Source organism: Sabethes cyaneus, chromosome 2 (assembly GCF_943734655.1).
Source record: "Sabethes cyaneus chromosome 2, idSabCyanKW18_F2, whole genome shotgun sequence".
Taxonomy (NCBI): domain Eukaryota; kingdom Metazoa; phylum Arthropoda; class Insecta; order Diptera; family Culicidae; genus Sabethes; species Sabethes cyaneus.
In genome coordinates this window covers 30,250,147-30,265,912 of record NC_071354.1, presented here as the reverse complement: position 1 = coordinate 30,265,912, position 15,766 = coordinate 30,250,147, and the positions used below count along the sequence as shown (strand labels likewise).

The window sequence follows — 15,766 nt, the reverse complement described above, 5'->3', positions numbered from 1 at the left end:
CATTAGCTATGTGATGCTAAAATCAAACTAAAACTAACAAAATTTAACAATTTACACATCTCGGTTATCAGCTTGAGCCCATCTATGAAGCTGTCAGCTTGGGCCCGCTCTATGTTGGCTACGTTTTTTTGTACAGGTTGGTATTGGAAGTGTCATTCCCGTGGCTTAAGCCCAAGGCTTTTTACATAAAATTATACAATAAGCACACAACAGCTTGTTTCTGGTGCTAGTTTAACGTTTATTGTCTATAGAGTAGGACGGGGCATAAGTGCGATGTTTGAAGTTGTCATCAATTTTCGTGAGATATAAAGAAGGACAACAACATAATATATTTTATAGTGATGCAGTAACTCAATGTCTTCACATTCAACTATAAATCATCTGCGGTAATAGTGTTTTGCAAAATAAATTCTTCTTTCTTCTGATCAAGTGCTGATTCGCACTTTTACCCCACTAGCGGGGCAAAAGTGCGAATACCGCGGGGCAAAAGTTCGAAGCTAGAACCATGAAATTTTACTCGGAATCTTCGCCGATAAATCACTGAATCGCACTTTTACCCGCATCGCACTTTTACCCCTCCTTACTCTATATACTAGCGCCAGAGGCAAGCTGCTGTCAGTGTAAAAATCATTTAGGCTAGAAAAAAAATCATGTGATTAAGAAACTATAGTAGTGGTGTCACTGAGGCGATTTTAATTTGAAATTTCAGAAAAATTGTTCCTGAATAGATGTCTGTTTTCTGTGCCATTACTGCCCTCAGTTCTGTATAAAAAATTCTTTCCCGCTTCCTACTTCATAGACTGGAGCCGTGGCAGAAAGTTGGCGAATACCAGTGCGTTTTTCGAGAGGAACGCGCTCCACGACGGACCAAATGTTCACTTTGTGGCAAATCCTCGATAAATTCCGTAAATTTAAGTTGCAAACCCACCATTTGTTTATAGACTTCCTGGCGGCGTACGATTCAGTTAAATGAAATGAGCTGTGGCGGATTATGCTTGAACATGGTTTTCCAACAAAACTGATAAGGCTGATACGTGCTACCCTTGATGGTTCAAAATCAAACGTCAGAATAGCGGGTGAGACTTCGGGACTCGTTTGTGTCTTTTTGCTTTTCAACTTTGCCGTAAAGTTGTGGAAGAAGCGTACACGCATCTTAAGGAGGAAGCCGCGAGGATATGGTTTATCATAAATCCTACCAAAACAAAGTATATGGTGGTTGGTAGAGAGTGTGGTAGCCCATCGGGTATTGGGACTACGATGGTGATAGATGGAGATACTTTTGTAGTGATCGACGTATTTGGTTACCTTGGTACGTTAGTGACATGTGACAACGATGTGAGCCGTGAAATAAAAAGGCGGATAGCGGCTGTCAACTCGACCTTCTACGGGTAACATAGCCAGCAGAGGTCCCGTAGTCTGCAACTCCGCACAAAACTCCCGCTCTATAAGATGCTCGTTCTTCCGGTGGTACCTTATGGCCACGAAGCGTGGCCATTGACAGACATCGATCGACGAGCTGTTGGTGTTTTTGAGCGTAAGACCCTGCGATCAATTCTTGGTGGCACATTAGAAGAAGTAGTGTGGCGCAGGTACATGAATCACTAGATACAGCCTGAATTTGTTAATTGGGCCACGACTGCACTGCAGCTGATTCGCTAATTGGGCCGACTGACAGTTGTTAGAAAATTCTAAACTCGAAAATTCCATACAATTTTGACATTCAAGTTGTCACATAGCCCAATTAGCGAACGCCCAATTAACGAACCGCCCAATTAACGAACCACCAATTAACGAAACTTTGCTGTATACCAAGTATAGAAAGCTGCGGATATTGTCAGTCGCCGACTTCGAGGTAGACCCCGTACCCGTTGTATAAACGCTGTTGACGAGGATGCTATAACAGAGTGTGTCAGCTGTCAGGGGCGATTGGAGAATGGCTGCCCAAGACTGTTCAAGCAGCATCCGATTGGTATCTGTGAATTTAGGGGACCTGGCATTCCATATACCAAATTTCTAGTCGCTTCAATGTTCATAGTAGTTTGAATAGTTTGTAGTGCTGAGCCCGTCCGCTCCGGATCAAGGACTGTCATGAGCCGCTCCTAACATGGAGTACGGACACTCACTAGCATGAAGTTTGTCATCTTGTGATTGAGTTCTGTTCAATTTATTCTATAGTTTATTTTACCAGGCGGTGGCTTAATTGTTATAGTTTTGATAGATCTAAGGTTGAGAGCTTTACACATGTAAATTTTCTAGTTTTGCTATTGAATAGGTACCTACCTAAATCTTGTTGCCATTTATGTGCAGGAGACCGTAGTTAAGCTCATCTGAATTTTGCGAATTCTAATAGATTATGACACAATATAAAACATCACATACCTATAACAAAGATTTCAGCGAAAAAACTCAACGCGCTGAGCCGTTTCTCACACGGCTTCGGCTAGGCGGTAAGCTGCCGTTTGATATATTGTTTCTCATTATATTTTAAATTGAATTTTAACTACAACCAACCAACATTGCAAGATTATGGTAAGAAATGTAAAGACTACCGGAGAAAAAAAACTGTTTTTGTGGAACCTAGGAGGAAATAAAAATGACACAATGAACCATTCAAAGTTGTGGGAGCGTTGCTGATCGTCGCTTTTCTTGTTGTGATGCGGTGCGGTTACCTGCAATTTGCTATGTTCTGTTTTTTGTCTTTTAAGGTCCGTTGCTTTTAGCGTATGGGATTTACTGCGAAACCAATAATTTAACAGGATTTACCACCGGATTATCACACACTGTTTGTTAGGTTTGATTATGTTTTTGGGTTTCCTCAATTAGTTTTTTTTCGGAATAGGTATACGATCCGCAACAGAAAATTTGCTTTTCTGCTCTACTGACAATGCGTTGGGAAATCTTCCACAACAAAATTCGTCTTAAGAAATTCCTATTTAAGCATCGCTTAAACTTTATTGCAAATATTTTCCCTGAACGGCTTCGTAACTGTGTAATATGATCAACAACAACAAAGTCTTTCTTAAGCTTTATGTGCAATCCATAAAATTTGGCTCATTTGAATATGGTAGTATGGTCTAAAATGGATCTGTCTTGTTACCGTAGTTCGGTCTCACTAAAATCTATTTAATGATAACTTAAATTTTATTTTAATGTACAATTTAACTGTATTACTTCGACATTCGGGGGTACACTAAACTTATGCATTATTTATGCAGACCTCTTTCATCCATCGCACAGCGAATCATTTGACTCCAAATCAAGGGAAACTCGACCGGATGCTCGAGTAGAGCGGTTGGGGTGAACTGGCCTCGGTTCAGGTTTTCCATTTGCAAAGGGGAATTTCCCAATAGGCAATGTGGTATTTGTCTGCTTTCGACACTGGCAATGTGTTCTTATCGGTTGTAGATATATATATATTTTTAGCAGTTGAAGGGTGGGTACGATGATGATGATGTTGTTGAGTAATTTTTTGATACATTTCGGATATACGGTCGGAATCGTTGCCCGGAAGCGGATATGAGCCAATCCTAGATTGGAGTTAAAATAGAGTTATCACAGTGTGAATCGAATAAGTCACCAGGCAGGGAAAGCTAATATGTGAAGATCTGATGGACGTCGTTTATATTGAGTGGAAAAATGACCAAATGAATGAACAAATATCTTTTACTCTATTACAGTTAGCTAAAAGCAAAGTTTTGGTGCTAAATTCCGACCGAATTTGACCCTCTGATTTTTTTCAAAAGCACACACTTTGAAACAATCGTGTAAATTTACGTCTTCTGATATGCACATAAATGGGTTGTGTTTGTTTGTTTATTAGTAACACTTTACACCTTTCGGTGCATTCGTGTCTCACATAAATGGGACATCGCAAAATAAAATTACGTGTTATTTTACTTTTGAGCTTATTTATTTATTACATTTGGCTTGATGTAAAAATATATATTAAAAAACGGTTTAGGCTATTCAGGTTTCATTTAATGGAAAAACATATCGCAATTTTTTTACGTGTTCATTAATTTCTATACATTTCAGTTTACCTCGAATATGAGATTCATTTTTAGTTTTGTGCATTGCTTGGTCTGGAAAGTAGGATGGCGGATCTATTTTTACTCAAACTTCTAAACTCCCGAGTTACATCATGAGAATTGTTTTACTTTTGACGTAGGACTACGTCTTTGTTTACTATCTGGGACTGGGTAGCACTTTGTGAAAACGAAAATAGAAGTGTAACAATGGAATGAAAGATTTCAAATGCTAATAACTACTAAACTACTGAACGAAACTGAACAATTTATATGTCGTAGGAAAGATAAAATGATCAGCAATTTTAAGGAGAGGGCGAGAGAGCAATTTTATGGACGGCGTAAGAGGGGGGGCTTCTATACAAATGAAACACAAATTTCCTCATAACTCGAGAACTAATCAAGCAAATGGAACTAAATTTGGCATGTGGGGGTTTCAGAAGGCAAGAATTTTTTCTATGGTGAATTGAGACTCCTCCCCTCTTCAGGAGGGGGGGGGGGGCTCCCATACAAATAATATACAAATTTCCTCATAATTCGAGAACTAATAGATCTAAAGGAACCAAATTGGGCATGTGGAGGTTTTGAAGGTAAGAATGTTTTCTATGGTGTACTGAGACCTCTACCCCTTCTAAGAGGGGATGGGGCTCTTATACAAATGAAACACAAATTTTCTCATAGTTCGAGAACTAATTAACCAAATGGAATCAATTTATTTTATGATGGTTTGAGACCCCTCACCTCTGCTTTGCTTTTTGTAAACCAAATTCAAGTCCAATTGCTAGTTGAATTTTAAGTCGAATTAAAAAAATCTCAAAAGATCATTGATTTTATTAACTGTGAGTAACGAATTGGGGCACAGCATTACAACTATCTAGCGCAACTTAATCAATGAACATGAGCAGTCCGTAAACTGTGTACAGCAATCGAAGTCTGCTCCAAAAGCCGATCATTAAGACTGCCACACGGACCTTTAACACAATGCCATTCTGGCATACAAAGAAGGGCCTCGCTGCTTAATCTGCACAGGGCCTCGCGAGCTGTAACGCCGGCTCTGGAGTCGACGTTTGGTCCCCGGAAGGACCGCACGTCTGCAACGTCAGAATAGTGCCGGCCATCAACCAGAATGTGGTCGATCTGAGAGCAGACCTCTCCATTAAGATGTTTCCATGTATGCTTCCGAATGTTCCGTCATGCAAAATAGGTACTACCGACAGCCTCTTTACTCCAAATAACAATATCAGTTTTATTGCACTCTATTGCGGTTTTCAAGACTAATGTTGGTCATAAATGCTAAAATATGAGCATAATATAACCCAGATTGTTACCTGGGATATAATACTAAACAATTACATGAAGTGATTCGGAAGTTCGGAAAATTGCCTTTGGTCCCCAACGTGATTACTTAATTTTGTCAGACCAAATTTACCATTTACCATATTAATGCTTTCAAAAGAACGGTGTTTTCCATCTGCTATTTTCTGGGATACACCAGTCTTATCTACAGGTAAACTGAAATTGATATTTATGTAGCAATAAAGATTATTGTTTTGAAATAGGATTTTTCAAAAGTACATAAGCCATTTCTATAAAAGTGCTAAATATTTTGCATAGATTATTTCGGCGTGTTTGGCGCAGTTTTTCGTCAAAGGAATAACTGCGCCGAAAACACCGAAACAATTCATCGTGAAATAGCCCTTTTATGAGCCATTTTCCAGGCGATTCTGCATTTTTGAAGAGTCTTATTTTCAATTCAATGCAATGCCCTGCTAATCGCCGACACTCTGCGAGAAAAAATAGATTGCCCTCAAGTTATAGAGTGAATCGACCTGCGCAGCCTGGATCCTTTCGAAATAATGCTGAGGGTGCCACACCACCGTACGAACTACAGTAAATACGGAGTCCTCAGCGGTCTCCAGAGGACGTTTGACAAAGTAGCATCCATATTCGACTTCCATCTACCGCGCCAAACCCTATAGTTTTAAGAAGTTAAACCATCATTAGGACCATGCACCTGAGTTTTGGAGTCTTCAATGTAAGTCTGTTGATGCAATTAATAAATAAAAAATAGGAAATGCAATCAGTACCTAATCAAAAATAATCAAAAAATATTATTTATGTGTAGAAAACATCGCGTATCGCGCATCCCTCGTGAACTTAAATGAACTAACGAACAGCAAATTCATCGCCTTCATCTGCAAGTGAAAAACCTGAAAAACACTATACTTTTTGACAACCGTCGTGCTCTGAATTTCCATCACAGTTGCCAGTTGCATGGATTAATGATGTAAGTAGTGTAAGTATTTTAAGGAGAAATGGGAGAAATGCAATTCAGCCATTTTACAGCGCACAAATTATAATAACGATCTTATCAGTTCTACACAGATTTTTAATATTAATACAAACTTAAAACCAACGTTAATATTCCATTTGCAATCTAACTGCTGAATTAATTTTCCGTGGTGTTCAAAATGAAATCAGAGGTTTTTTGGGTTTTTGTGATAGAAATATCATTTGGCAGCTCTGATTTTACCAGCTGATGTTCTGACTGAGGAGATGAATGACTGAATCATCGGAGAACAGGAGCATAAACGTAAACAAGCGATAGTAAATTACTGCACGGTTTAATTACGCAAAATAATAGTAAAAATCACCAGCTTTTATGTACTATTCCGTTGTGTATAATACTGAGAAGGTAAAATATATTTTTATAAATGGATTGTGGTTTATGATTTAAATGTTCTTTGTAGACTTGGTAGAAAATGAGCACCGCTGAATTAGCTGCCAAACCAACGGATGCTCCAGAGCACTGTCCGGGAACGCAAAGCCAAGATGCCGGAAAGGCATCCGCCTGTGCCGGTTGTCCCAATCAGCAGATCTGTGCCAGTGGACCCAAAGGTCCCGATCCATCGATCGCTCTAGTTAAGGAAAAGCTACAGGAAGTTCGGAACAAAATTCTTATCCTGTCCGGTAAGGGTGGCGTGGGAAAGAGTACCGTAACAGCACTGCTGAGCCGGGGAATGGCTCATTCGAATCCGGAGAAGAATTTCGGTGTACTTGATATCGATATCTGTGGCCCGTCGCAGCCGCGAGTGCTTGGTGTGTTGGGAGAACAGGTGCATCAGTCCGGTTCCGGCTGGTCGCCGGTGTTCATCGAGGATAATCTCAGCCTGATGTCGATTGGTTTTCTGCTGGGAAGTCCCGACGATGCCATCATTTGGCGGGGACCGAAAAAGAACGGAATGATTCGACAGTTTCTCACGGAAGTCGACTGGGGACAGTTGGATTATTTGGTGCTGGATACGCCACCCGGAACGTCGGACGAGCATCTGTCGGCAACGACGTTCCTCAAGGAAACGGACGGCGGTTGGGGGGCGGTGCTGGTAACAACGCCCCAGGAAGTGGCACTGCTGGACGTGCGGAAGGAAATTACCTTCTGCAAGAAGATGGGCATTCCGGTGGTTGGGGTTGTGGAGAATATGTCCGTTTTTGTGTGTCCCAAATGTACGACGGAAACGGATATTTTTCCTGCCCGAACTGGTGGGGCTGAGAAGATGTGTCAAGAGATGGATGTTACATTCCTCGGGAAGCTGCCGCTCGATCCACGCCTGGCAAAATGCTGCGACGAAGGAAAAGATTACTTGACGGAGTTTTCAACGAGCCCGACGGTGCTGGCGCTGAATCAGATTGTGGCGAAGGTTCAGGATTTTTTCGAAAAATAGTGACAAATTTTAATTTGTTAATTTTTATATGAATAAATGTAAGTTTGAAAACCGAATTCGTATCATTCTTTCAATGGATTTCTTTCAACAGTAGATTGAACAAAGGTGCCCCATTTTTATCATTCGTCACGGAGAATTTACTTGTGAGATAGCGGATTTGAGTAGTTATTTAATAAAATAATACCTAACTAAAAACTAGGCGGCTTCTTTTAAAATAAACGAACTTAAAGGCAAACCTTGGAGTAGAGCACTTAAACGTTTATGCGTACACGCGCGCGCGCAGTTCTTACGGGCTAATTATGATTGTTTTTATACTGATTTGTATGACAAACTTAAACGTGGCAGCATTATCGTGAAACAGAACTGACACCGGTGAAAAATTGACACAATTTAAAGAATAAATAAACGAAAGCTAACATTGCAACCGCGAGCGGAAATCGCTTAAAGAAAAAAACGGCATTGATGATAGTAAATGTTGCCACCCCGCCCGTCCGTCCGTCGGGCGGGAACATTTTACCAACCGTCCAAGTAGTATGAATCACAGATTTTCTCTTTCCGTTTAAATCAATGCAGAAACCAAAACGTTAAACTACCATTTTTTTGAAGAATTCAATTTCCCAGATTATAGTTTATTATTTTGTCCCTTATGCTTTTTTTTCAGCGTGTTTTAGCTTATAATGTTATCATACTTAGCAATAATTAGTACTAGAAGGTTATCTAGTCTTTTTCCGCACATTAATTACCAATCGAGCAGCTCATCTCGTGCGGCTTTCTTACTCCCAAGGATGGATAAATTATAGAACAACCTAACAACTAAAGCATTATTGAGCTACATTCAGTCGATCCTTTCACTCCCCGGCATTCAGAACCAACCACAATTCACACTCGTTTGGGTTTTCTTGACGTAGCAAAAAATACACACTCATGATTCGAAGGTACCGCAAAAAACTGCTCCGGTACTCCCGGTTAGTAGACCCTAAAAGTAGTATTCACAGTTTGGATTCTCCTCTTGTTCATTCAGTTATTTAGTTATTTTTTATTTCATCCTGTAACAACAAAGCCGCAAAAATGTTTTTTTTAAGAATAAACGAGCAAGAGCAAGTAGACGTATTGTCGAAAAAACGAAATTCGAATCCCTACATGCTAGGAGTGAGTCTTTGCACAGGCTTTAATGGTTAGTGATTCTTTGTATGTGTGTGTGTATGTGTATGTGTGTATTTCGAGTGAAAAATTCGGTGGCAGACTTAATGTTCCTGGTTTACTCTGTTGTTATCTTTGTTATCAACCATTCATTATTCAATAGTTTTCAATCGGATGGGCTCCATCGAATCGGATTTATCGGATGACACAGGACACGCACAATTTCGAAGCACCGATGCAGTCGTCGTGGCAGAAAGCGCCACACTGCTGACAGATTACCATTGCGTTCAGAGAGCAAGAGCAGGATGCGGCAGCGCCATGCTGCTGATGTTGCTGGGGATGCGGATGGTGCCCGTTTCCATTGCTGCTGCTGCTACTGCTGTTGCTACTATTACTACTGTTACTACTATTACTGACGTTACTACTGCTGCTATGATTATTATTATTATTGATAATACCGATAGTGCTGTTATTATTGTTGTTACAGGTGTTACTACCGCTGTTGTTGCTGCTGCTGCTAATAATGATACTATTGTTGCTGCTTCCATTACTGCTGCTGCTGCTACCGCTACCGGCGGGAAGGGGCGATGCTGCCGAAGTAGATGAGATACTGTACCCGGCAACAGGGGACACAGCTGCCATCGTTGGACCGTTGGTGGACGTGACAATGGTGTGATTGCCACTGGAATCCAATCCGACTGATGATGTACCGGACGCCTGGGTAATGTGCTGACTGTTTACCGCTTCCGTACCAATGTCACCGTAGGAGATTACTGAAAGTAATGACATTATGAGTGCTAGGTAGTAGAAAATCTACAGATCAGTTTTGACGGTTGATCTCGCAGACCACCTGCAGGGCAGGTAATAGCCCGTTGGCGTTATAAAAAAAAGACCACCTGCTTCAATAAGCTGATCTATAGGAATTCTTTTCCAAATTGGAAACTCTTACGTGCTCTTACTTTTCGAATTTTTTCGGGCAGAAGCAATAATCTTTGGACCACCAGGTATATTAAAAATATACACGTATCATAAATAATATACCGAAAAATTTCCAGGTGCTAACATAATGGCAGGATTATTTTAGTTTCTCAACTCTGATCACACAAGAAGGTATTACTTGGTTGCAAACGAGCTTACCCCTCAGTACTCAGGACACCGAACTTTAAACAAACGTCTCGGTAGTGCTACAAAACGACGGAGAAAATATTAGCATTTTGGCAAGCTTAGTTCCTGCAAACTACATCCGACATCATAGCATGCCACATCGTGTATACAATAACTGATTTATTGAAACATACGAGGAACGTGTCCTCGTGTAGAGGTAACTCCAGTTGGCGATTTTTTATCCGCCAACAGCGAACCGGGCTCTTCACAAATGGAGTCCGCCTAGGTACAACGAAACATACAGTTCCCGATTCCGCCCCAGCTCCACGTTTACGCCGCCGGTTACTGGAACGCACCAATTCTAGCTTTTTAGAAACTCCTGACCGCCCGCCGTAGTCACGCCTTTCCTACCAGCGTTCAACCTGGTCCTACGCGCGGCTTTGGGGAACGGGATATCCGAAATTGCTCTCATGGTAAGTACAAATTTGATAGTTCTCAACACACTACTGACCCGCAGTACGCTTCTAGCCTACCGAACTCCGATGTTAATGGGATTCATCTGAATATAAATACCCATGCAGTTACCGACCTTTCACCAGCTCCACTACTCCGTCAGCTACCGGGATGCACCGATTCTAGCATTATGGAAACTCCGCAGTATTCGCGCCTTTGCTGCCAGCGTTCAACAGTCGTCCTGGTCCTACGTGCGCTTGCGGGGAACGGGGTTTCCAAAATTGCACTCAGGGCAAGTACAAATTTGCTAGCCCATATCGCACCACTGACCCGCTTTGCGTTCTTAGGCCATCAGCTGCCAAAGCTTTTGCCTGCCAGGAACGACGCAGAACTGCCTTGACGACCGTAATCTCCTGCGAGCTACCAGACCGAAGACAGCATGTAATCTTCTACCAAAATGTAGGCGGCATGATTTCTTGTGTCACTGACTATCGAATAGCCGTTTCCGATCTGAGCTATGATATCATCGTCTTAATCGAGACTTGGCTCGATTTACGTACACTTTTTAGTCAACGTTCAACGTCAACGTCACGTTCTAGATTAAAAGCGACTGCTATAGACAACAAGGACTGGAACTGTTTGGAGCAGACCTGGATTTCAGTTGCGCTACATAAACGAAACTTGTTTTTATGCGTTGTGTAAATCGCCCCTGACCGGACTCGTAACATCGCTCTTATCGATGCGCACTGCGAATCTGTCTTCGCTGTGATCGAGAGGGCTACTCCAGTCGACCAGATTATGATACTGGGGGTCTACAATCTGCCTGACATAACGTGGAAGCAATCGAAAGGCGGTTTCCGGTATCCCGACATGTATCAATGGATTGGGATAACATGATCAACGATCATGACGCCAATACAACCGCCCAATCCATTTCAAATATTCTGTCGTATGTCATTGATAGACATGTCCCAAAAAAAGTAAGTCGTTCCGGATCACGTGCTCCTTGGCAAACGAGTGAATGGCGAAAACTCAAATCACTGAAAAGAGCCGCTCTACGAAAGTTTTCCAGACACCGTACGCTCTCACTACAGCATTACTACGTTAGAGTAAATCACGAGTTCAAGCGAGTCACTCGTGTTTGTTTTCAACAATATCAACGTGGGATTCAGAGGAAACTCATGTCGCACCCCAAAGCTTTCTGGAAGTTTTACAGACATATGCAGCTTATTGGCTGAAAAGTTTGCTAGCGTGTTTCGTTATGAAAGTTAACCCAGCGACGATGTCGACTGCACCGCAAGGCACTTCCCATCGTACGGTCATGCTCTAAGTAATCTGGGGATAAACACCGAGATGATCTCCATTGCCGCTACGCAACTGAAGTCCTCCTTCAATCCCGGGCCAGATAGAATTCCGTCCGCTCTCCTGAAGAAGCACATCTCTTGTTTGGCTAGACCACTACAGCTCGTATTCCATAAGTCCATCTCCAGCGGTATTTTTTCGTCTTGCTGGAAATCTGCTTATATGTTACCTGTGTGACAAAAAAGGATACAAGCGCGATGTGGACATCTACCGAGGAATTACATCGTTGAGTGCCATCTCGAAATTGTTCGAGCAAATCGTCTTGGAGCCACTTTTTTCACATTGCAAACAATATTTGAGCGCGGATCAGCATGGATTCCTCCCTGGTCGATCCACTACTATTAATTTGGTGTGCCTTACTACGCACATCGTTGAAAACATGTCTGCAATGACGCAAACCGACGTCATATATACCGACCTGTCAGCCGCCATTGACAAGTCCAATCACGTAATCGCAATCACAAAACTCGAAAGGCTTGGGACAGTCGGAACTAGGGTTGGGAGTACCGACAGGATTTTTGAGAACCGGTATTTCGGTACTGGAAAGATCAGTACCGGTAATACCGGTACTGGTACCGGTACTCAAAGCTTTAGAAAGAGAATCCTTGTTCTTTGAAAAAATCTGCTAATACTTTTATTTGAGGTCCAATTCTTAAGTCACTTCACCTCACTTCGCAATTACCATTTCATTTGTACTGTCACTTAGGTAACAGGAGTCACCCAGGTACTTTCAAAATCGCTAGATGTGTTCTCATCTAAGATCTATGAGGATAGGCCCCTTGTAAAAATGAACAGAGTTAGCGATTGCAAAAATTGGGGTGATTCCAAACGACATCTGACGAAAGTCGGGAGGCTACGATGGGTCGGCAATGTCGCAAGGATGACGGATGACTGTGCACCGAAATCTGTTCTTTTCAAAAACCCCACCGATACCATGAATAGAGGGGCCCAACGACCAGGTTTAAGCCGACTTCAAGAAGCTCAATGAATTGGTGACAAGTAGCCTAGAACCAAGTACAGTGGAGACAAGTTTTTGATACAACACGATCCCCCGGTTGTATGCTGCTAGAGGAGAAGCTTGCAAAAATCAACTTTAAGCTGCACAGAATATTCAATGTACTGTTCACCATGCGAAAACGAATGTGCCAGACACTGAAAATGCTTTCTAAGAGTGTATCGCTGAAGGACAGGCTGTACTCAGGGTACCGAAAAGCCCAATACTTGCTCTTCAATCCTTGAGTTACATCGAAGCGAATTCATTCAGCAGAGTGTTTTGGTGCACAGGTCTAATCGAACTTTTTAAAGCTTGAACTGCTACAGGTGTCTGAAGTCCGTTCTAATTTTTCCTTCATATCAGCTAGCCATATTCATTCCAATAAGTAACGCTCAATTTCCTCAATCTCGTTACTGGTGTTAAATTGTTGTAGTATCTCATCCGCTACCTTCATCAAAATATAGTGTGTAGTTTTAGAAATTAATTTAAAATTGTTATCTTCGATTTTAAGGCCGAATGTTAGAAAAATTGCATAATTGATCAGTACCGAAAGTATCGGTTTTCTCTTGTGCCAGTACCGGTATTTCGGTACTGGAAAATCAGGCGGTAGTACCGGTTTTCCCGGTTCCGGTACTCCCGGTATCCCAATCCTAGTCGGAACTTTCCTGCGATTGTTCGGCCATCGGTGATTATAGATCCAGCACATTCTGCGCCACCTCAGATATTCCGCAGGGTAGTCATCTCGGACGGCTCATATTCCTGCTCTATATCCGCTCAACTGAAGACTACATCGCACTCCAACACCTGCTGGATGTCTCCGCTAATTGGTGTACCTTAAACAGAATGGTTGTAAATCCCTCAAAGTGCTCTGTAATATCCTTCTCACGTAAGAAATATGCTGTTATTTTCAACTACACGCTGTTATCGAGTACTTTCGAGCGGATCGATCATATCAAAGACCTAGGTGTAATCTTCGATACAAAGCTAACATTCAGATAGCATGTATTCTTATATCGTCAACAAATCCTCTAGCACCATGGGATTCATTTTTAGAATCACCAAAAGTTTCACAGACGTCTACTGCTTAAAAGCATTATACTGCTCCCAGGTCAAATCGACTCTGGAGTACTGTTCTGCGGTTTGGAACCCGAACTACCACAATAGTTCTGAAAGAATCGAATCCGTCCAGCGCCGGTTGCTGCGTTTTGCTCTTCGTGGCCTGCCCTGGCGAAATCCGTATCACTTACCGAGCTACAAAAATCGAAGTATGGTGATCCACCCAGATACTCTCTCTACACGGAGAGATACACCTAAGCCCTGCTAGTCGCTGATACTCTGCGAGGAAAAATAGATTGCTCTCAACTTCTAGAGCGAATCGATCTTAACGTGCAGCCTAGATCCCTTCGAAATACTGCTATGCTGAGCATGTCATACCACCGTACGCACTACAGCAAATACGGGGACCTCAGCGGTCGCCAGAGGACGTTTGACAAAGTAGCATTCATATTCGGTTTCCATCTATCGCGCCAAACTCTTCGTGAACGATTCAACCGCTTCTTCAGCCGGTCCAATTAACTTGTCAATTCGTTTAGTTGTATTTATGCGAATTTATTACTATTTACTTATTTACTATTTACACTTGACCACTAGTTTTAAGAAGTTAGACCATTATTAGGATCATGTAAGTCTGTTGAAGTAATAAATAAATAAGAAATAAGATACAAGAACGAAAAATTTTGCTTAATGGAGTTATAAGTTGGCGATGTAATCATCGTATTACCACCGTTAGACTATTTTTCAGTGTAAACTGGCCCTATTAGATCTCGCATAGGTCCTTGAAGCAGGCCTGGACGTAGAACTAGAACAAATGCCGGTCAAGTCGGGCCAAATTAAATCAGCCGCGTTGCACGGAGAGTAAAACGGCCAACGGCGGCTTAACCTAAAATATAAACGAAACAATTCTCTTCAGGAATGGCGCGTGCTAAGAATTTCATTTCGCGCTAAGAATCACCATTTCATTTAAACCGCGTCTTCCGCGAGCCTCATGGCACGGAGAAGAAAAAAACAAACGTATATGACCGGTTTGGCATGCTCTGCAGAAAGTCATGGTTGGCAAGATAGCTGCCTGGGTGATAAAGCGCTCGCTGCTCAGCAAGATTGGTGCCCTAAAGAGCGCACGAGTTAAGTAGAGAGAAAACATAGCCGCTCTTCACCTAGTCAGTTGCTGTTTACACATAAACTCCTATGCCCTATCGTTAAGAAGACAATCGATTCGAATTCTTTCCCTGATGCTGTTCCAAAAGCCAGAGCTATTGTAAGGGATGCTTTGTTGGTGATTTTCAAACTACACGTTCCACAAAGAACCTCTTGCAGACACACTTGATTGAAGTCTCAAGCGGCGTACGATTCAGTTTATCGAATAAATAGATAGTTGACTCTTAAGGTCAGCTGTCATAATTATTCCGACGCGTTTCATTTAATGTTAGGTTTTAGTACCGTAGGTGCCCCTAAGACCCTCTGGTCTATCGTAAGGCGTCGATTGCTGCAAAGAGTGCTCAAACATCGGATCGCCATCAAGCCAGTCGCGATGGCCATAGGCCCCGACTTCTAGCTTGAATGCGTCGTTGAATCTCCTTACTCGAATTATTGTCGACAGAGACCAGAGTTTCCAAGTATATGAACTCATGAATCACTCCAATTCCATCGCCATCAGACCGGTAAAGACCGGGGCCGGTCAAAGTCAGGTTGGCTATGTATCGACCTAGATAGCCACTATAATGGGAGCAGGAACTCTTATTCCTACCTCCACGCGTTGCCAGCTGGGACGCAACCGGGCAGGTCTCTAAGTACGTTTGAAACTCGTCACCTACGTCAAAGTCGGTGGGTTGTAGGCTCAGATGCAACATTCCTGACTAGCGACGATTTGGCTCTGCCCCCTACCCCATGAAGGATAGCAGTACAACCGT

At 42.2% G+C, this 15,766-nt stretch overlaps 2 protein-coding genes across 4 annotated transcripts in view; one reads left to right on the top strand and one right to left on the bottom strand.

Moving 5' to 3' along the window:
* The first annotated feature begins 6,612 nt into the window (after positions 1 to 6,612).
* Positions 6,613 to 7,795, top strand: LOC128733964 (cytosolic Fe-S cluster assembly factor NUBP1 homolog). The gene is made up of 2 exons (XM_053827887.1): positions 6,613 to 6,720; positions 6,776 to 7,795. Exon 2 carries the CDS (start codon positions 6,788 to 6,790, stop codon positions 7,745 to 7,747), a length of 960 nt encoding a protein of 319 aa, XP_053683862.1. The 5' UTR covers positions 6,613 to 6,720; positions 6,776 to 6,787; the 3' UTR covers positions 7,748 to 7,795.
* LOC128733963 (polycomb protein Asx) overlaps positions 7,779 to 15,766 on the bottom strand; it is a 47,115-nt gene continuing 39,127 nt past the window's right edge. For all 3 annotated transcript variants that reach the window (XM_053827884.1, XM_053827885.1, XM_053827886.1), the window contains one exon: positions 7,779 to 9,660. In XM_053827884.1, coding sequence (XP_053683859.1) covers positions 9,083 to 9,660 — 578 coding nt within the window. In that variant the 3' untranslated portion in view covers positions 7,779 to 9,082. The remainder of the gene's footprint in view (positions 9,661 to 15,766) is intronic.